Genomic DNA, 21,982 nt, shown 5'->3' with positions numbered 1-21,982 from the left:
AGTAATAAAATTTGACTTTTACTGTAATGCCTCCATCTTCTTAAAGTCTATGAGCTACAGTGAAGTTGAACTAACTCACACACATATACTTTAAATTAATGATACAATGGTGCAAGAAATGACATGAATATCAAGTAAAGCTGGGTGCCATTTTGATTTAATTACATTATTAGGTATCAACCTGAATGAAATGAAAATAAACCCAACACCATGAGATCACGCCCTCTTCGGAAACTGCACAGACACGAGTATCTGTTTTAATCGCACAATTCTTTTCACTTACTCAAAACTTACACATGACACTTAGAATCATAGAACAGTTAGGGCTGGAAAGGACCTCAGCATCATCTAGTTCCAAACCCCTGCCATGGGCAGAGACACCTCACACTAGACCTTGTCACCCAAGGCTCTGTCTAACCTGGCCTTGAACACCACCAGGGATGGAGCATTCACAACCTCCCTGGGCAACCCATTCCAGTGCCTTACCACCCTAACAGTAAACAACTTCCTCTGATATAAATCCAACCTAAACTTCCCATTTAAGTTTTATCCTGTAACCCCTTGTCCTATCACTACAGTCTCTAATGAAGAGTCCCTTATCAGCATCCCTATAGGCCCCCTTCAGATACTGGAAGGCTGCTATGAGGTCTCCACGCAGCCTTCTCTTCTCCAGGCTGAACAGCCCCAACTTTCTCAGCCTGTCTTCATATGGGAAGTGCTCCAGTCCCCTGATCATCTTCGTGGCCTCCTCTGGACTTGTTCTAATAGTTCCATGTCTTTTTTATGTTGAGGACACCAGAACTGCACATAATATTCCGAGTGAGAGTAGAGGGGCAGGATCACCTCCTTCGACCTGCTGGTCACACTTCTTTTGATGTAGCCCAGGATACTGCTGGCTTCCTGGGCTGCCAGCGCACACTGTAGCCAGCTCATGTTCTTTTTCTCATCCACCAACTCTCCCAAGTCCTCCTCCATAGGGCTGCTCTCAATCTTTTCTCTGCCTAACCTGTAGCTGTGCCTGGGATTGCTCCAAACCAGGTGTAGGACCTTGCACTTGGCATGGTTAAAAGAAAACAACCAAAAAGAAAAAAAAAACAGACTGCCACATGCAGTGCCTCACTTGGATGTCTCTGCAGTCTTGGAAGCTTGACTACCCTACATTTTGCTACAGCTGGACCTTGAGCTTGTCTGGAGGTTCTAGCAGGGGAGTGCAGCTACCATATACCCATGACTGATGAACAGTACTGCCTGTATAAGGGAAGGTTGTCCTCTTCAACTGAGCATGCAGCTTCGGGAGGGATGCATGTGGAGCAGTGAGGGACGAAGGGGACATCCGCCTAGCCAACCAGATCAGCTGGCGATCAATGGGCTGACATGTCGCAGCTGGATCGTCTTAGTGCCCCACTACCACAAATTATGCAGTCGAGTTTCCTGCATTTGGGGAAATCGCAGGGGTCAGAACACCAGTTGTGCAAGGGATAAGCCTTGCCCTGGGAAAACCACCTGCTTGATCATGGTGTCTCCTCTGCCAGGTAAGTATAAGTGCGTAAGCACTTACACAAACTGCTTTAACTTACATAGAAGTTTTGAGTGAAAATTTTTATGGAGTCATAAGGGTGGGGGAGGAATGAAAAAAGTGTATTAGTTTCCATCAATTGAACAAGAACTCAGCAATTCAGCAAAGGAATTTCAGGACTGAAACATAAGTGCTAGCAAAATTAGCTTTCTCAGTATGATTTATTCATCTCATGTCTGCATACATTTGACTTACAGATTCTTATCTAGTTGTCGTCACTGTGAGCATCAAACTGATGGTTGCCATACTGTCTGCAATGAATTATTGCACTTCCATCTGTAAATAAGTTATGCCTCACAGAAAAACATATTGTACACATATATATAGTACACATATATATCAGTGCATCTTGAGAACATTTTATTTCTTACTAGTTTATTCAATTTTTTTTTTCCTCTGATCAATAATCAATCTTAGTATTTACTGTTAGGTAGATAGGTACTTGTAGGATAAAGTAATTGAAGTTGGCAGCTGCATATATCTTATATATAAGGCGTCAATAGGAATTTCTTCTACCACTCATTAAACAGAATAATCCCTATTATTCCATCACTGGGTTCATGGCTTCACACAAAACAACCTGCCCCACCAAATTTGATAACTTTCTCAATTGCTCAGACTACTTTAGATTATTTCCCTAACAACACTGGGCTTGGAGGAAAGAAAGAAAGAAAAAGATGTGCATCACTTTGAACATCATAACACAAGCAAACAAAACTCCAAACATGTAAGTAGGAATTTCCTTTTGAACCGATGTGCTAAAAAAGACTTTAACTATTAAGAAAATACGACATTAAATCAACCACTAGCTTATTTGAATATTGGTTATGAAGCTTACCCAGTATGTGACGAATACACTTTCTGCTCCCATTTGTTACCAGAGAAGGCAATGTGTCTTGTATTTATTATGACAACATGATCTCCACAGTCATCTACAATGCAGAAGTCAGTGGAATGTATTAAAGGAACCATAGGGGCAATCAATCAAAATAACTATTAAGTGTGTGATATATACATCGTAACACATAAATAGGTTTATAACTTCAGTAATTCCTATCATACAGTAAAAATACATACTTCAGGTAAATGCATTTTTCCTCCTACATTTTACTTAGGCCTAAATTGTACATAAATGTACATATTGACAGCTGTTAGCTCACAAGACTGGCAAACTACTTGCCAAATCTTTCATTAGAAGACAAGCCTTTGTGGCTGCTTCTAGCTATTATAGACTAACACTGCGGCCTAGAGTTATACCTGGGCCAGATTGGGTTTGCAGTATACTTCCATCTAGCCTAGTAATTTCCTTTGACGATACAGGGAAGAGCATCAATTCTTATCCAACCAACAGAAGTGGCTTACATATACCTGCTCACAATCCAACATAAGGAAACAGATCACCCCATTTAAAAAAAAATCTGTCCCACTATTTTTCGCTCTCTACTGTGAAGCTGCTTACAAAGACAGGATGCAAAGGGATGAAGGTTGAGAAAAACTGAAGGTGCAGAAGAAACCTAAAAAAATCCAGATTTAAACCTCCTGAACAAGTTTGCATCCCCTTACCTAAGGCATAAGGCCTGACAGCATCTTAAATGTGATACTGGAGAATAAAGATTATCCCTAAACCAGAAAATAAATATACAAGAAGTCAAATTTCTTTCCTTCCCTAACCACAGCATAAATTTCACTTCAGATACTTTTCAACACAATAAATAAATAATGATTTTATGGAAGGGTATTTGGATACCAAATTAAAAACAAACCAAAAAACCACCCCACACTATACTACTCTGTTTAAGGAACTGTTATTTCACAGACATCAAAATAATTCTTGATAGCTTAAAAAAAAGAAAGAAAAAAGTGTTAAATACATCAACCATAAACTCATGCATACTCTGCTCTCTTAGAGAATATCAAATGTCTCTAGTAGTAGCCTATCAATGCCAAACTCAGGTGTAATGCCTTCAGTACTGATTTATAGAATACTTCAGATGAAATAAAGTTATCCTTGAAATGAATTTCCAGGATTTTATAACTTCAGGGACATGAAAGTATCAAATATCTTTCCCACAGGACAATCAAAAACATTTCCTCTCAATGCCTGCTTTATTTTTCATACAGCCTTAGTCTCCAGTGACATCTTGTGGATAAGACATAATTTGCAACAAGCAGAACTTTTATTTAAAACATCTTTAGAACACTACAACTACAACTTTCTATTATGAAAACCAGGTTTTAGTATGTACATTGTAGAAAGTGTAATGCTTCCTTTATATTTCAGTAGTCTCTTGAAAAATTTGTGTAAGAATTACAGGAAACACTGTACCATCAGTGAGCTTTTTATTATCTATAAAGTGCTTATCACTGTGTGACACACACTATGGTATTACAAGTAACAAACAAGATCACAGGTACATCTTCACTGAATTGTCTTATCTGCCAAAGAGCAAAAGGACTTTTTCATGTAAACAAGAAGATATCTGTCAACAATGACTAAATCTCCTATTTAGGAATCAGACAGGTTCCAGCCTCATGGTCACTGAATGTGTGAAGTTGGAAGGGACCTCTGGAGGTTCTGCTGTCCAACCCCTCTGCTCAAGCAGAGCCAGCTTTTGAATATCTCTAAGGACACAGACTCCATAACCTCTTGGGCAATCACTTCAAGCCACCCTCACAGTAAAAAACACCACATTTCCTGATGTTCAGAGAGAACCTCCTGTGTTTCAGTTTGTGCCTTTTGCCTCGTGAAGACAGGACATCTCTACGCTTTATTCAGAATGGAGAACCACTCCAAGACTGTGGTCTAGTCAGAATTGTATTTGTGTTTTACTGTGTGCACTGTGAATTAAATATTTACATCTAAAATCAATGCAATGAACCACATTTCAAGGCTTTAAAAACAATTAAAGCATAACCCACTGTATTTCAGCTACTTAAAATAAACTATACATTCATAATGAGCTTCATATGGTAAAGACAATGGCATAAGATTGTAGAGGAGTAATAAGGAAAGAGATAAGGAAAACAAAGACATTTATGATTTACAAAAGGTAACTTTATGTATCAGGCTTGATTTTAAATCTGAAATCAGAAGAAAGATACAAGTGAAGGAAGACAAATTTGCTTTTAACTACTCAGTAATACTCACTTAGTGCGTGATAAATAGGTTTATGCCTGCCTTCAAGTCTGAGTACAGTCTCAGCTGCTATTTTTCCTGGTGGCTGCAACTTTGCATCAAGGAGATACCAAGCTCTGGCAAAAGTAGCCCATTGCTGAAGAAAAAGAGAGGTAGTGCTTAACAAAGTAAAAAACCACAATTCCACACATAAGTCTACCTTCTCTAATTAGATCAACGTTTTATTAACACTCCAAAATACTAGAAGAAATACTAATATTCAGTAACAACCCCTCCAAATAACCTATTCATGGATGCAGAACTGCTACACACTGTGACACACACACCACTGTGCACGCTTCCAATGTGTGTGATGGCAAAAGCACGGTAAGGTTACTAGCTCTGAGGATTTTGCTTCCATGCAGATCTCCTGCTAACAGCACTAGCAGCAGGCTATTTAACGCCTGGCATCTCCTTCCCTCTCAGAGAAGGGCACAACTTCCCCAAAAGTCGCTTTATGAACACAACCAGCCGGCACTGCCTGCAGCCGGTGGCTATATCCAGCAGATACGCCACACGCTGACCGCTCTCGGGGCTTGCCAGCAGGCTCCTTTGGGCAAACACCGCTCCGCGACAAGGGGAGGGAAGGAGACCGGCCACCACCTCAGGTCACCCATGGGAGCCTTCCGGCCTCCTACCCGCTCCCTCAGGACAGCTCTCCACGCCACTCGCGGGCATCCTCGGAGCAGCGGCCGCCCCGATACAGTCTGTCCCGAAGAGAAGAGGGCCGCGCTCCGTGCTTACCTGGGCTGCCTTGGTGTAACTCGCCATAGCTGCCCCTGCAGCCGCGGCACACGGGAAGCGGAAGTGCCGCTCTGCGAGGGGCGGTGCACAGGCGGTAGCGCGGGCCGTTCGGAATGGCTGCCGCTCCTGCCCGGTCCCGCTGAGCCATGGACCGCTACGTGCTGCTGCTGAGCTGGGGGGAGCGCAGGGCCGAGGGAGCCGCGGCCGGGCCCGGAGCAGGTACTGCTGCAGGGGACGGGGCGGGTGCCGCGCCGTGTGGGGAATCACTGCAGCGGGCCCAGCGGGCTGGCCTGGGGAGGGCTGTGCTTCACGGGGCTGCTCCAGTACCTGCTCCCATGCAGGCTTTCCTGGATCCTACCTCTTTAGCACATACCCCTTAAAATATGTAATGACTTAAACCCCCAGAAATTCAGGGGGTTTGGTGTTTTATTGCGACACTGCTGTAAAACTCTGTGGGGCGTTCCTGAGCACTGCTTTAACGAGAGTTTAACAAGATTCGCCTTTTTTAAACTACAAATCTGTGAAATTTAGGTTTTCTTTTTTGTTTGTTTGATTTGTTGTTGGTTTTATTTTAATTACAAATAATGAACTAAAGTTTATACTGTATTTACAAAAAAAAAGCACGACTGTAATTCAGCAGTTTTAATATTTTTTTTTGTCAGCTGAGACTGCTGCAAGTGTTTATCAGTTCCTGAAAGAAAACTGTAACTCATCTGTAAACGCAGATGTGAGCACATTCCCAGGTAATGTACAGTAAGGTATGGCAAATGTTATCAGGGAATTGGCCTAGGCACATTTTATGATCTAGTTGAAACAAATCAGAAACTGAAGGCAACCCAGTTTTGGCAGTGTGTCTGAACTTGCAGGTGGGACTGCGTCTGCTTGCTGCTGTGTCTGTGGAGAACTGAAGTTTCAGAATGTGAGGTGTTAAGAGGCAGTTAAATGGATTGGTCACAAGAAGTGAAAGGTTTTGAAAGATTGACAAATTTCAGTCCAGATTAGCAAGGAAGAATAGAAATGTGCTTGTTTCTCATTTCAGTGGGCAGCTTGATCATAGAATCATAGAATGGTTTGGGTTGAAAGGGACTTGAAAGATCGTGAAGTTCCAAACCCCCTGCCATGGGCAGGGACACTTTCTGCTAGATGAGGTTGCTTCAAGCTCCATCCAGCATGGCCTTATTATTTTCATTGCTCGTGTGATGGCTTCTAGTTTTTTCAGTGGAAGCGGTATTTGTTTGGTAGCAATTCATAACATTTTCCTGTGAATATTTGTTAAATAATTTTATAATCTTCAAATAGATTTCTGAAGATTTGCAATAGTACTTTCATGGGTTGAGTCTTTGGGTTTTTTTTGTTGTTAAAAATGCTTGCTTAATTCTTTCATTGGTTTGAATATCCAGTGTTGAGCTGTTAAGGCTCATCTTGTCACAGCTATCATATAACTGTTGGGTGTTTTATATATATATGTAAGTGGGGAAATACAGTGTAGTGGGGAAACCACTATAAGCTGTTAAAATTCATAAAGATGGGACTGTTAAGCGTTAAGCTATTTTCAACCTCTGTGCTTTTAATTGCATAGAAAAGTTTAGAGAGCATCTCATTTTGTAAACTGTGTGAACCACGTTTATGGCAGTTGAAATTTACTTCACATATGATACAGCCTCTGCAAATGGAGAGCCATATTGCCTAACATGGAGAAGAAGTCAAAGATTTTCTTTCTTAATAACAGTCAGAGGATCAGAAATGGACACTTGCCAAGATACTTACCTACACCTTAACATGGTTATGGTTAGAATTTAATTATGGTGCTAAAGGAAAGTGGAACTTGAGCACATTAAATTGCATATGTAGATTCTTTCAACAGAGGCGTTCATTGTAATAGGTAGAATTAATTATTGTGGATTTATTATTTTAAATAATTTTCTTATCTCTTTGCAGCATGTTCAGTGGCTGGCGTTCCAGGAGTCAAAAAGTGGTATTTTGCAAGGCATGTTATATGCGGTTACTATCAGGTAAAACTTTTTTTTTCCCCAACAGTGTAAGTTCCTCAGCTGTCTGTCTTTAGAGCATGTTGGAACTGTGATGTTCCAACTTACTTTTGCTTAAATAATTATTTTTGTTTGATCAGTTCTGCAGTTCTGACTGGGAGGAAATAAATTCTGACACACAGAAAAATGAAGACTCTCTCCAGACAAATATTGATGAGTGCCTGGGAGCCATACAGAATTTCGAGGAAGATGACAATAACAGTAGAGAGTCACTCTCTATGACTGAGTATGCATATTGTTATTTTTATTGGAAGTATCGTGATCTGACACTTAACAGAAATAACCCAAAGGAATAAAGAAAATAAGTGAAAGTTATTACCAAAGCAAGAGTTAACTATGAACAATTTTGCCACTGCTACTAAAAATAATTCTGTTGTTTAATATAGCTTTATTTTTTAGCTATAGATAATTTTTACAGAATAAATGAACAGTTTTGTAACAACTGATAGTTATATATAGAAAAAGAAGTTTCTTACTAATCCATCTTGAATCTTGCTTCCAGTTTTACTGCAGATTGTTTTGAAGTCATTTAGCCTACTTCTGCCTCAGTAATAGGGGAGATAAGTATATCTCACTGCTTAGGTATGTTTGTGCAGAATTTTAAAGATACAAGGTACTTACAGCAAGTAGCAGTTATTGATTGTAACCTTTTGATTCTAAATGACTTTATGTTTTGTTTCCAACCATGTTTCTTTTCATTTTCAGTATCTATGATGAAGCTGCAGAATGTCTGCATCAGTTAGCTGATAAACTCCCTGCCCCAGGTAATTTCTCTTAATCTCAAATGAGATTGGTTTTTTATCTCTTTAGTTATTACTCTGAAATTTCAGCTGGTAAAATCAGAGTCAAATGGAAGAATTCAACAGATGCTGGTTTGTTAGTTGAATTAAGTTATATGCTGCTCTTGCAATTAGTTTAAGGAACTTGAGTGTGATTTGCATTGCAGATCGGCTTACAGAGTAGTTTGTTACTCGTCTCTTTGGAAGATTGCATTTCAGTAGGGTTTAAGGTGAATTTTTTAAGATATGTAATTAATTTTTCTGTCTGAAATAGCACCAAAGCAGTAATAGACAATGACCAATACAAAACTTGACATGCAACCATAGAAAGTTTTTATGAAAGAAATGGAAGGTATCATCTTGTCACAGCTAACATATAATTGTTGTTCATGTGGGGAAACCACTGTAAGCTGTTAAAATTCATCTTACGTCTGATTTGACAGATGACTGTTTGTAGGTGGAAGCCAAGGAACATGAAAAAACATACTGCATTCAGATTTTATAAACTTGGGATGTGTATCACCTTGCATGCTGGGGCAGCACAGTAGTGTTGCAGTAGTTGCTTTGGGACAGCAAAGGAACCGAGTGCAGAAAGAATGAGAAATAGCAGTTCAGAGGTGTTAAAAGGAGGAAGGTGACATAGTGTGGTTGCATTGGAAACAACTCTTATCTGTGAAATTCAGTGCTAAGTGAGAGAGGAGAAAGGTACCACTGTACCTGGGTGAATGGCAAAATATTTTGTGCTAATCTAAGAGGAGCAGCAAGAGATGAGCTGAAATGCATGAGAAGTGTTTTAAATCTTGCTAAAGTTGCTTAAGGTTGATCTTTAAGCCCATTTATTCAGTGATGTACTTTTGTATCTTTAAATGACTGAGTAATGAATAATGGTGCTTTGATTCAAATGTAACTGTTTTTACAGGCAGAGCAATGGTTGATGTAATACTGCAGGCTGTTGAACGAGATGGACCCAAGTTGAAAGACTGCTTGCCTGCTGTCGGTGCCCTGAAACACCTGAGAGAATGGCACTCTGCAAAAATCACTATTGTAGCAAATGACTCTAAAGGGTATGCTAGTTATTCTAGGTCTATAGATGGGGTCACTCTTGTTTTGTGTTAGTGTGTATATCAGTGTCTTGAGTCCTTTACATGTATACTTTGAAAATACCTAGGTCTGTATTTTGTTATTGTTTGAGCAGAGGAATTACTCATACTGATTTAGTGTAAATACGTGCCCTAACCAGAGGGGCAGGCAAAAAAGCAAATCTTCTGAAGTTCCTCTTTCTGTGAGAGCAGAACGTAAAATGGAAGTGTTGAAGGCCAGGTTGGATGGGGATTTGGGCAACCTGGTGCAGTGGAGATGTCCCTGCTTATGGCAGAGGGGTTCTAACTAGCTGACCTTGAGGGTCCCTTCCAACCCAACCCATCTGTGATTCTGTGAAAATGTTTTCTCTTTACATTGCTAGTGGATTCAGTGTGCATACAATGTTCTGAAGTTATACTATGCTACATAATACTTTGTATTGATAATAGTGTTACAAGTTATGTAAAATGAATATGTAGCTCTCATGTAAATTCTGTCAAATTACACTTTGTATTAACTTGTAGTGCTAAATTCGGTAAAGTTAATTCTTCCTTGCTTTTACAGTAGCTTGCAAAAGATTGCAGACTATCTATCAGCAGACTTTGTATCTTCAGATAATGTCATGAGTATCATTGATTCAAAGGAACTCTGGAGAGGCAAGATTCAGATATGGGAAAGAAAGGTAAAATTACTTTTCTCAGTCATGGTTGTATTTTTAAAGCATCTGTGTACATCATTTAAAGCATGTATCATACAGTATAGTGCATTTTTGGCTTTAAGCCAAATTTGGTTTTGACAATATAATTCAAAGAGGTAAAGTGAAGTGTAGTCAAGGAGACGCTGGTTGGGGAATTGTGAGGCTGGGTGGGGAAACAACTTGCTTTTTTGGCATGATGAAAGGATAAGTGAGATCAGGGGATTGAGATCTGAATTTCAGAAATCAAGGTGCTCTCCTCTGAAATATTTGCCTTATTGCTGCTTGTTCAAAATTAGATTATTTTGTATCTATCAAAAATCATTCTCATGTAACTGTAAATCACTAACTGTAAATCATTGTTGCACTCATACGTCCAATGTTTCTGCAAAGACTGATAGCTTCTGATTGTGAAAGACGTTTACGTTTTCTGTATTAAGGTTTTGGATATAGTAGTTGGTTATCTAAGCAATATTTTTACCTAGTTTTACAGATCTGTTGGAAACAAATATAATACTAACTGTTTAAAATAGTAATACTGACAACTGGCTGAAGAGAAATAACTTTTTTGTCTCTTTTGACACATTTGTTGTCTGTTTTCCCTTTTTCCAGTTTGGTTCAGAAGTTAGTTTTCCAGACTTTTGTATGAAGAGCACTTCAGCAAAGACATTCAGCACTTCACATTTAAGTTCTTGCTTTGCTGTTAAAAGAGAGCGACAGTCAAGGAATACTGATGCTTTGCCAGAGGCAAGTATTATTCCTGATATCTCTTTGAGCCTTTAGGATTCATGTTTTACTTCCCTGAGAAAATTAGTAACTGGGGAAACCTTAATCAGAATAGAAAATTAAACATGAAAGTAATGATTGTTTAAGACTGAGGAATACTTCCATAGTTCATATGTGTTCTCAAACAGGTTCTTAAACTTTCATCTGTTTGCTCTTATGTGATACCAACTTTTTTTTCAGGTAGAAATTAAGATTGTTCGATCTTAATATTCAAAATATGTAACTTATTGATGAATTTTGTCTTATGTAACTTTTTCTATTTCATTTTTAAAGTTTGTTTATTTGTTTTAAATAACTGGTGTTGTTTCATGTTTTCCATGGGAAGCAGAGACTCGATGGGAACTCCAGAATTGTATTTGTTGATGGGAACTACAGAATTGTATTTGTTGATGAAAACAAAAATGTGTGTTTATGAAAGCCAATACCAGTTAAGAGATTATTATTTTCATAGTTTAAAAAATAAGCATTTTAGATTGCATTTGTCTTCCTGCTAGATAGTATTTCTCTTTGGATTTAGGTAAGAGTTACAACCCACTTGATGTACATGGCTGACATTCTAGAAAGTAATATTTATTAAACAGAATTAAATATCTTCCTTATTTTTTATATATTCATGTTTAATACGGTATTGTGAAATGTTTATCTCTTTACATTCCTCTATACATCTTTCAGATGTACTTGTAAAACAAATGCCTCCAACAGAACACTTGAGAGAATTCCACTGAGATAGCATTATATACAGTTTTACACATTTTTTGGTTTGATCTCTTTTCAGGTTTTTCATTACTATGGTCCTGCACTAGAATTTTTACAGATGGTGCTACTCTCTGACCTCCCTTCCTTTTTTATATCGGATCTGGAATTTGAGCTGTATCCTTTTTTGAGGATCTAAACTATAGTGTAGCAGAAAAAAACAAATCAGGATCTACCTATTTAATCAATGCATGAGGACTGACAAGAGCTTGTTCTATTCTAGCCTGTCAGCATAGTCACAGTGATTTTTCACAACTTGAGTTTTTAATGTTAAAATTTAAATTACACTGATAATAGCCAGCTATTTTTGATACTATTGCTCATATACTTTGTGTGTGCTGTTTGTGGGAAAAGAGAAATATTTACTGCTGTGTAAGTGTAAATGTTTTTATTGTGCAGGTGCAAAATCTGTATCAAGGTATAGCAGAGTTTTCTCTTGGATTGTATATATTGCAGAGATCTCGAGGTGTATTTCGGTTGGTTTTATACTTTTGGTGCAAGTCTCGGTGTAACAACAATAGCTTAGGCTGCATAAGCCTGCCAAGATTATGAATTTATAAATGTCTGTTTATGCCTGCCTATATTAGAGATGTCAGTGGTGCATTTCATCATTCACTTTGCCTGGAAAGGTGACTTTCATATATTTTGCAATACGGGAGCATCAAATGTTAGACACTTGCAGTCTTTTTTTGACACATGACGGTAACACAATTTATAAGATAGAGATATGCAGTTCTTTGTGAAGATGAGGTTTCCTTAAGTTGTTCTGTTCAGGTGTCTGTCAAGAAACAGTATGAAGGAAACATCCATGCTGCTTTTGGACCAGTTTTCTTTTCTCTCTGGGAAGGTAAAATATTTTATTTAGACATAGAAGAAAATGAGAGTAGGTATATTGCTCATAAAAGATACAAAAATAGTATTTTTAAAACTAGTCTCTGTGCAAGCTCTCTGAATAGTTCTATAGCAAATTTGGCTTTAAAGGTGCATGCTGTACAGGTCTGAACAATTTATAAGCCCACTAAATGGTTTTACCTTAGCTAAGTTACAATCTCCTAAACATTTTGTAACTTTAAATCCTGTTTGAACAGATAATTTCTGTGCTATCGTAATTCAACTATTTTTTTATCAAAAGGCAGGCCTGTGTGCAGCGTACAAAATGTATCTAGCTAGTCTGGAGTGGCAAGCTTTTTTATTTGGCACATGAATATTCTGTTTTCTTGTTTTGATTTTGGACAAAAAGTTCTTGAAACATTGTCAGGGCTAATTTTCCACACCACTCTCCCCTCGGAATGATAGCATGGTTATTCACAGCACAGTATTAGTCTGAATGTTTTTCCTGAAAATGTTTAAGGTGGTATATGCTTGTTTAGGAAAGGTTTTTCTAGTGTTTATAAAATAAATCTATGTAAATCAAAACAGAACCTGCAATGCGAAAATGCTCGTGCAGTTACAATGAATAACTTATGTTCTTTATTTACAGTGGAGGTGGTATTCCATTATTAGGCTGCATGTTTCATCTTCAGCTTGTTATTTAGGGTTTTAGTAATCTTTTTTCTTCCCCTGCCACTCTGTTAGGCTTAGCAGAAAAAGTCCTTTTTCTAATGCTATACCAAATGTGCATTTTGGAATAGTTTTATATTAGTACATAAAGTATATAAAGCTCAAGTATATACCAATATATGGTGTATGTTTTTTTGTTTATATTGGTAACTATTCTAGGTAGTTTTCATTTTGTCTTTTACAATCTAAGAGCTTGCATTTCTTCTAGTTGGGTTTTTTAAAAGAAAAAGACAAAACCAATTAAAAAGCACATTCTCAGGCTACTTTATAAAGTCCACAAACCTTGAATTGAATGTGTTTTCAAGGTAATGATTTCTCATAGGCATTTGTTTTCAGTCTATTATTGGAAGTATGATGCATTTATAGGCTTTTCTCATAGCTGTAGAAGCATTGTTTATTGCTTGAATATTCAGATACTTAGGCATTTTCTTCTGTTAGTGCTTACTGGTCTGAAATTTATGTAAAGACATAAGCATAGTCCAGTATCTGATTAACTGAAAGGATAATATGTAGGGAAGAAAAAAATTACACTTTTTTTGAAGGAATGTAGAGTTGCTGATGCTAGCTATATCTTCAAATTCTCTTTTTGTCCCAGTTACTACTCTACAGAAGTGCTTTTAGCCAAATAATTGAAAGACTTGTAATTCATAGCAAATATCTTTTTCTGTATGAAACAGAAGTTCAGCAGTTAATGATTATTCAACTGGAGCAAAAAATAAGTGTATTTTTTACAACTTTGTGTGAGATGCTTTTCCATTTTGATGTGAATGACAAAGTGTTAAGTAAAGAGGTTTTTCTTCAATTGAGGTGCATTTGGAATAGAGCCTAATAGGTAGCTCAAGAATGAAACTTAAACGTGCTAATATTGCATATATTGTATTTTCTCTCATTATTTAGGTGGGAGCTTTATTTACATTGCCATGTAATGTAAGCAGTGTAGTCATCCCATCCCCTGCCCAGCTGAATACCAAGAAATGGAAGGAATATATGACTAGGAAACCCAAGGTCATTACTGGTAGGTAAACCAAAGATGACTACAGGTATATTTTGTTGTGTGTACTTGTATATATATTTATATGGGTTTTTTTTCTATACATTTGGGATGTCTTTTTTCTCCAATGAAATTAAGTTAGTGATTGTAATCTTCATTGACACAAAAAATTTGGTGAGTGTGAGTTCAGCTATGCAGGCATGTAGGGGGAAATTGTTAAATACAGCATGGCAAGCTGTAAGGAAACAATGCAGCTCCTTTAAACCATTTTTTGTATCCTATATGTCAGATAAAATCCTGCTTCCACACACATTTCTAAGGTGATTATACAAGCTATTGGCAAAGAGCTTAGCTTCTGCAGATGGAAATCCAGTGTGCTTCACTTGGGTATTTCCCTTCTCACTTAAGCATTTCCAGAGGTTCCTCAGTGCACTTGCATTTAATTTCTACCTCTTCCTGGTAAAATACAAAACATCAGGAAATGCTGGATGCCTCTGTTCCCCTGAGAGCCAGTGAGCTAAACTACTGATTGAGAATGTGCTCCTTCTTCCTTATGAGGCTCTACTGATGGCAACTGATTCTTCTTACACAGTGTGACAATGCTTAGAAATTTGATTCAGAGAATGGAGTTGCTGCAGATCAAGACTGGCAAGTTTCTCAGTCAGCCAATACATGTACAGGCACAGTACAAGCAATGACTATGAGGTTTGTAGGGCCTTGAAAACATCAGGCTAAAAGGAGCTTTACAATAGCCCACTGCTTAAAGTACTTATCTAGGACAGAATGAGATGTAGGATTTTGCTGCCTTGCGTGATTTTATTATTAGTATGTTGGTCTAATATAAATTCATGCAGATTCCAAGGAACAATGACTTACGTTGCCAGCTAGAGATAGCATTTGTAAACAAGTATGCAGATGAGGATGTCTAACAGACATCTTTCAGGTTGTGGGATCTTAACACATCTTAACAAACATTCTTTCAGGTTTTGGGATAGGCAGAAAATTGTGACAAGTTAGGAAGACCTGTATAGCAGGGCAAGAATCTTAATTCTATGGAGTGAGTGCTGGCAGTATACAGATTTTCATGATCTCTGCATGTTTGGAGGTAGTAGAGCAGAGATTGTGGTTATAGAACTGATCACAGCAGCAGCATTTATGCTGTATTTGAGAGATACTACTGAAGCAGTTAAATGAGGGCAGGATGATTTTAGACTAGAAGAGGGGAGATTCAGACTAGATGTGAGGAAGAAATTTTTTACAATGAGGGTGGAACATGTTGTCCAAGAGGTGGTAGATGCCCCATCCCTAGAGACATTGAAGGCCATGCTGGATGTGGTTCTGGGCAACCTCATCTAGCTGAAGATGTCCCTGCTCATTGCAGGAGGGTTGGACTTAGATGACTTTTGAAGGTTCCTTCCAACCCAAACAGTTCTATGATTCTAAGATCCTCAGTGTCTGCAGGATGATCTTTGGCCTGTGCTCCAGTGGAAGAGTTTTGTACAAGTATTAATTGTAATGTTATCAGTAATAAACAATAGGTTCTTATTAGGGCTCTTGAGCAAAATTTAGAATAGGAGGAAAAACGTGGCCATTTAAAATTATGATTGTTTTGTTGAAACCTACTTAATTTTTTAGTGGTTGCCATTCGTCTGACTGTAGTAAGGATTTGCAAATCCTTAATCTCTTCTGTGTGAAAGTGTAATTCTTTGACTTGGCAATTCACAACTATTAATTAAGATTAAAATGAAAAATAGCCTCTCTCCCATGAGAAGTCAGCTTTGAGATGCCAAGATAAACTGGAAAAGGAAAACATTTCAAAAGACTAAGGAAGTGGGGAATGGTACAATAGCAAATATATGTCTGGAATCTTTTTTTCTTTCTTGTTCTTTTCTTTCTTCTTTTATTGGATTTATATATTGAGGTAGTGGGATTTCCCCACTCTTCCCCCTCCCACTTAAACTCTTCAAGAAAGACACAGATACTTTATACTTGTTCCAAACAAAAACGTGTAATACTAATAAATATCAAGATCCTCTTAAGTTATTTATTGAGAGAGCACTGCAAATATCTTGTGAAATCGATTTGGCTTTTAAAAATTAGTACAGCAAAAAGTTTTCATTCTTTCAATTTCTACATCTACCACTGTGCTATAAAATGTTTTTTATGTCACAAGATAGCAAACCCGTCCTTTCACTGTTACCATCAATTCCTAAATTAATTTATTTTCAAAAGTGCATACTGTATGGCAGTGTTTAAAAATCGAACGTGTTTATCTCTCACCCAAGCTACGCACAAGTGTAAAGCAGTGAGTGAAATTCTTCTAATGAATAACGCGGCTTCCTTGGGAAGAGCCTGTACAGTCTTTCCTTTTTCTTCTACAGATGTATGTTCTTCCAGTGAAAATTTACCATTATTCAATCCACATATGCAAAAAATGCCTGTTCTTAACCTAGCAAAACAGACCGTTCTCTAATCAGTACACATGTAGCACACTATCTGTCTAACTCTTAATTATTTCATGGTTAAAATGTAACCTTTCCAGTTAAACTTTTGCCTTTTACTAAGACCAATTGAAGAACATCTCTTGGTTGGTGGTTAGAGTTCTCAGATGTACTTATAGCCTGCATTGGGAAGTTGGTTGTTGGTACAGTCACAAGAGTTCAGTGTTGGTAACACACTAGCTTTAACTGAGCAGCATAGTCCCACCTATCTTTGTTGCTATAGATCGTTGATTTTTGCATGCTCTTCAGTGTGTAACTTTTGAAGGGGTAAATATCAGCTATAGTTAGTGCATCTTCTAAAATGTTGTCAGTAACATTTCTCACAGAACCCAAGAGAGCAAGTGAAAGAATCTTGGTGGTGGATGATAGCCTGTTTTAAAGTTGTTTTCCTGAGGGTGTTTTTCACAGTTATGTCCTGATGTTTTTAAGTTCCAGAAATTGAACTGAAAGGAGAATCTTGCCGATATTATTTCTTGCTACAAGGGAATGGCTCTGGAGGATGTAAAGCAACCTTGATTCATTCAGCTAGCCAGATCAATGGTACAGCCACTCTTGCTGCGGTAAATGGAAAGCTAAAGACAAAAGCGGAAGAAACAGAGTCAAGTAAGGGTTATTAATTATATACTTGAGAGTATCTGAATGTAAGCAAGTGCTACCAAAATTTATATGTTCCTTTTATTCATTGCAGTCAGTGTTAAAAGGGGGAAAACAGAGGAATAGTACACTCTGAATACTCTTTCAGCAGTATTTTTCAAATTGATAAAAAATATAAGGACTTTTTTATTCACACAATTTACTACTACCATATTTTTTAAATTGACTAGGTGTAATCACTCATTTCTCATAACTGTGTTTAGTTGTAAATGTTTTAATGTACAGGTGCATCCAAGTAATATGAATGCAAAACAAATTTGCAAAAACTTAAAGTTTAAAAAGTAGGTATTGTTGGTGTAAAGAATGTCCAACCCATGCCTAAAATCAAGGCAATTAGCTGTTGACAAGCCTGTTTAGCTGATGATTTAAAACCCACAAGTAAAACCCATAAGGCAAGCAGGCAAGTTAATTTCATGACTATGTTTTCAGTTACTTTGCAGATGTCCATATTACAGAGTGGTTAGGATATGAGCTAGCACTTGTATCAACTGCTCCACTAGGTAAGAGCATGTATGTAGGCATTTATCTTAAAGTAGTTGTCATGTTACAACTACATATAGTAGATAACTCTGCTAATTCCTGTATTTGCCCTCAGCAGCACTGACAAAGAGCACAGTGACCTGCATCTTACCCGCTTATTTCCTTATTATTGAAATAAATCTGTGTGTGATATGACTGACTACTTACCATTTGTCCTAATTAAAATCCCATTAGTACACTGTCAGAATATTGAAAGTCCTAGACCAGATGTTGAGAGAAAACTTCTTCCTTTCTCAGCATCAAATTGGGGATCTTTTTACCTTCCTTAAATGTTAGTTAATTGTGTTGGTACTATATTGGTTTAGTACAGAAATTCAAAAATATTGACAGATATCTATTCCAAGCTATCCCCTGATGTTCAGTTGTAATTAATTGCTTTTTGGTTTTGTTTGTTTTTTTCAAATAATCACCTGTATTTGAAGGTCTGGTTGTTTCCAGTGAGTAGGAAATTTGTGTCTCTTTTGTGTTTCCATCTTCTTAAAAGAAGTAATGACTTGGTGTCTCCAAAGAGTTTTGAGAGAATCTTAATAATAAATTTATCCTAATCTATACAGGCTTTTTTATTGCTGACTTTATCAAGTCTCTGCCAAATTATTGTGGAGAGGAGATTGTATGGAGAGAAAAGAAACTGTCTCGTCTCCAAGGGTTTGTCTTGAAGGAGTATCTCGGTAAGTAACAGGGAGAACACTGGTAGTATTTAAAAGGTCCTTATTTCAAACTGAATGTGACTGCTCACCTTACAGAAGTGAGCTGATCACTTTGTGAAGAAAAAAGTGGAGCTTTAAAAAGACACTTTCTACAGTATGTCTATGATTGTAAGTCAGATAGTGACTTAAACATTGAGAAAAAGAGAAAACTGAACTTTAACGTTGGTGGATGTTTGTTACACTAATACTCTGAATATTTGATCATAGTTTTGGAGTAATTCTGTGGTAATTAACTTTTTCTCTGCTTTATTTTTCTGTTTATGCTTTTTCTCTGCAAAACCGTTTACTGCTGGAGGTGCCTTCTGCAGAAATAATTCTGGTTTGGGGTTTTCAGGAGCTTTTTATTTTTTCTTGCAAAAGTCTGAAACAGCAGAGAAGTATGCATTGGAGGCTTGTTACATTTGTCATAATACATCAGCCTCTGTATATCTTAAATCATATCAGAATTACCTGACACTTGGTATTATGACCAAAGATAATGGAACATGCTATCAGTTATGTTGGAGCTGCACTCCTACAACAACAGTTGTGGGTAGGTGGGTAGGATGTTCTTTACCCTACAACAGTAGGTGGGTAGGATGCTCTTTAGACTGGAGCTTTTCATGTTCAGGTTTAGCAAGTCCAGATGTTTGTCTCTGGGGGATTCAAACCTGGATATACTCAGAAATGTGCATACACAGAAATTAAAGGAGGTAATTCTCATGTGTTTTCAACTGTTCTCACTGCAAGATGTTTTCACTTGCCTATGCAATAGTATAGTGACCAGTTAACTAACTTGTGTTTGTGGGTTTTCTTATTTGGTTGTTTTTTTAGAAAGCTCCAGTAATTCTTTGTTACTTAGCAGCTGCAGTAACTTTTCTTTCTTTCTCTTTCCTTTTATAGAGCAAAAGAAATTGACTGAGCAGCCTCCAGTTATTTCTACTGGTGATCTCAAAAATTTGTTAGAGCTTACAAGAGAATCTTTCTTGGACCTGTGCAACACTGGTCTTCTGAAACCTGTTCTACAGAAGATTGTCGATAAAACTAGGTCATGCACTGTGACTTTTGGTAAGTATTGCTATTTGGAATATACACTGCTTATTCTCTTTCGATGTATTTTCATACCTGTTGCCAATTTTTTTACTGAAAGGAGGAGAGTCTTTTACCAGAAGAGGGAAAAACAGCAAAGTAGCTTTCTAGGCCTTTTTTGTAAACTGAAATTACCCATGCAATAACTGCTTCTTTTCTTTTCCTTGACAAAAAAATGCAGAAAACATTTCTCATCACAGCACCAGACAGATTTTTCCTTATATTTATATGCATATATTTAACACGTATATAAATATAAGGAAATATATATGCATATATGTATATAAATATAAAGAAAAATATATGAAGAAATATCTGTAAAGTAGTTTATATAAATGTATATATCTCTTTAAAGAGTAAGCTGCTTTATTTCTATTAAGGGTTATCCACCATCTGTTTCTTGCAGAACCTGATTTAATGGAGCCAAATCCATTGGAATGGCCAGAAAGACATGTTCTTCAGAATTTGGAAAACTTTGAAAAAAACAAACAAAAAATGAGGTAGGGGTTACATACTGGAGATTTTCTTTGTAGTGGCCATTGAACACCGCTGTAGGCAAACTGTAGATGTTGATAGCCATTCTGTAAACTGTTTTCAAACATATTGATAATCTTTCAGAGGAAACATTGCTTAAGGCAGAAACTAAATTTTTGTCCATTTCCAAACACATATCTTCTGGGTATTTAAAGTATTATTGTTTTGATTTGTATTGATAGAACTGAAAGTTAGCTAAAAGTAACACAGTTCCAAAATTAAATTACCAAAATGGAACTACTGGAAAATAATAGCCAGAGTAGAAATATGTACAACCCCTTCCTCCCAGGTTTTATTTCATAACTGTGCTCTAAAATCTTGAAGAAATAACTTCTTCAGTAGGATGGTAGAGAATTTGCATCAAATATACTTTATCATGAACATTCGTGTAGGTGATCTCAAGGAGCAACCTTGCTCTTTTTACTTTGGAAATGCATTTAATTGCTCCCAGCTAGCACTGATTTTCATTTTTAACTACAATGAGATTACTAACAAAAAGATTGAAGAGGAAAATTATCTTAGATTTGTCTTTTTTTTTTCATTTCCTTTTTTCAGAGTTTCTATGTTTGCACATTCATCTGAGCAATTGCTGGGGCATAAAGATGGCCAGAGGGAGACATTGACGTTGCTTGATGCTAAAGAATTACTGAAATATTTCACACCAGAAGGGCTGCCCATTGGTGATCTTCAACCACTACAAATACCCAAACGGTATGAATTCAGCAGATCAAAACCACACTCAGAATGATGTTGGGGGAATGTGAATAACAACTGAATGAGTGTCTCAGAATGGTCTAACTGGATTTGAGTTTCTAACTTGCAACGTCCTTTCATCACATGCTTGCCAGTGAAAATGAGTTATGGTTCTTTAGCTGGTGCTGCTACTTAGTTCTTTAAGAATCTGAAATGGACAGAGATGATGATGTTGGCCTTGTGAATTTAATTAACAAAGTAATCACCTGATGCCAGCAGACCTTTGCCATGGCTATGCTACAGGCTGTCACCTCCATACTTGTTCATTTCCAAAAGAGTATTTCCAGCAAAGCATAAGTTACTGTGGCAGACCTTTAATTTTATTGGTGTGATTTCTTTCATTCAGTGGAGGGGAGACCAGGTGGGAAGACAAAGTATAAAAAAGGCAATAGCTGAGCCTATTTCACTGTGTTGGTCTGTTTCATGCTGGTCCAGTATTTCTATCAATATTCCTAATGTGATAAATTGCTCTCTAAACAAAGCTTGTCTATTCTGGCTACTTTGCAAGTAGTGTGTCTCTGGGTAGGTTATTAGTGTATTAACCATTGCTTTTTCAGCAGGAAGATTAACACAGGGAGCTAATGGAGTAATTTGCAGGATCTGAACATCTGTTTAAGCCCAACCTGTGTAAGAATCAGATAAGGTTTGTAGATGCAGAGCTTATGCTGTTTGTGAAGTGTGTCATAGACTGCTAGGTAAGCAAGACCATCTTTGCAGTCACTAGTGTTATATTTGTTGACCTTTTAAATGTTGAATAATGGAATGTAAAACAGAATTATTAGATACAGCCCTTGATACTTTTTTAAATTTCATTATATTTAATAAATTAAAAGTTCTTGTGAGAGGGAAAGGTTTGTAGGATTTTGGAGACTTCAGTAAAATACTTACTGGAGTTTTGAAGCTAGCCTAAACATGCTCTGAGCAGAGAATTCAAGCAAGTTAGAAAATACACAGTGGAGATTGAGAGTTCTCTATGGAATTGTTAGTTAAGGCATGCAGATGATTTAGAATTTTAGCTATAGAATCATAGAATCATAGA

The 21,982-nt window shown here is 37.2% G+C and overlaps 2 protein-coding genes and 1 non-coding gene across 5 annotated transcripts in view; 1 reads left to right on the top strand and 2 right to left on the bottom strand.

Annotated features, from left to right (window-relative positions):
• The window catches only part of MRPL13 (mitochondrial ribosomal protein L13), a 34,757-nt gene extending 29,156 nt beyond the window's left edge, over window positions 1-5,601 (bottom strand). For both annotated transcript variants that reach the window (XM_005143831.3, XM_034061774.1), the window contains exons 1-3: window positions 5,496-5,601; window positions 4,725-4,848; window positions 2,415-2,508 (exon numbers count right to left, since the gene is read on the bottom strand). In XM_005143831.3, coding sequence (XP_005143888.2) covers window positions 2,415-2,508; window positions 4,725-4,848; window positions 5,496-5,522 — 245 coding nt within the window. In that variant the 5' untranslated portion in view covers window positions 5,523-5,601. The remainder of the gene's footprint in view (window positions 1-2,414; window positions 2,509-4,724; window positions 4,849-5,495) is intronic.
• LOC115945614 (U1 spliceosomal RNA) lies at window positions 1,384-1,540 on the bottom strand. The gene has a single exon (XR_004079923.2). It is a non-coding gene; the product is annotated as a U1 spliceosomal RNA (small nuclear RNA).
• Window positions 5,602-21,982, top strand: part of MTBP (MDM2 binding protein) — a 28,129-nt gene continuing 11,748 nt past the window's right edge. Inside the window, exons 1-16 of one of the 2 annotated variants that reach the window (XM_034061676.1) lie at window positions 5,602-5,714; window positions 6,158-6,238; window positions 7,434-7,507; window positions 7,624-7,769; window positions 8,249-8,307; window positions 9,242-9,386; window positions 9,970-10,084; window positions 10,709-10,843; window positions 11,658-11,752; window positions 12,410-12,482; window positions 14,093-14,210; window positions 17,117-17,290; window positions 18,436-18,549; window positions 19,471-19,635; window positions 20,063-20,156; window positions 20,746-20,901. In XM_034061676.1, the coding sequence (XP_033917567.1) occupies window positions 5,642-5,714; window positions 6,158-6,238; window positions 7,434-7,507; window positions 7,624-7,769; window positions 8,249-8,307; window positions 9,242-9,386; window positions 9,970-10,084; window positions 10,709-10,843; window positions 11,658-11,752; window positions 12,410-12,482; window positions 14,093-14,210; window positions 17,117-17,290; window positions 18,436-18,549; window positions 19,471-19,635; window positions 20,063-20,156; window positions 20,746-20,901 (1,817 nt within the window). In that variant the 5' untranslated portion in view covers window positions 5,602-5,641. Of the gene's footprint in view, window positions 5,715-6,157; window positions 6,239-7,433; window positions 7,508-7,623; window positions 7,770-8,248; window positions 8,308-9,241; window positions 9,387-9,966; window positions 10,085-10,708; window positions 10,844-11,657; window positions 11,753-12,409; window positions 12,483-14,092; window positions 14,211-17,116; window positions 17,291-18,435; window positions 18,550-19,470; window positions 19,636-20,062; window positions 20,157-20,745; window positions 20,902-21,982 lie in introns of both variants that reach the window. The other variant, XM_034061643.1, reaches the window with a different exon arrangement.

Source organism: Melopsittacus undulatus, chromosome 1 (genome assembly GCF_012275295.1).
Source record: "Melopsittacus undulatus isolate bMelUnd1 chromosome 1, bMelUnd1.mat.Z, whole genome shotgun sequence".
Taxonomy (NCBI): domain Eukaryota; kingdom Metazoa; phylum Chordata; class Aves; order Psittaciformes; family Psittaculidae; genus Melopsittacus; species Melopsittacus undulatus.
Note: the sequence above shows the minus strand (reverse complement) of the source record. Positions and strands in the feature narration are given on the sequence as shown.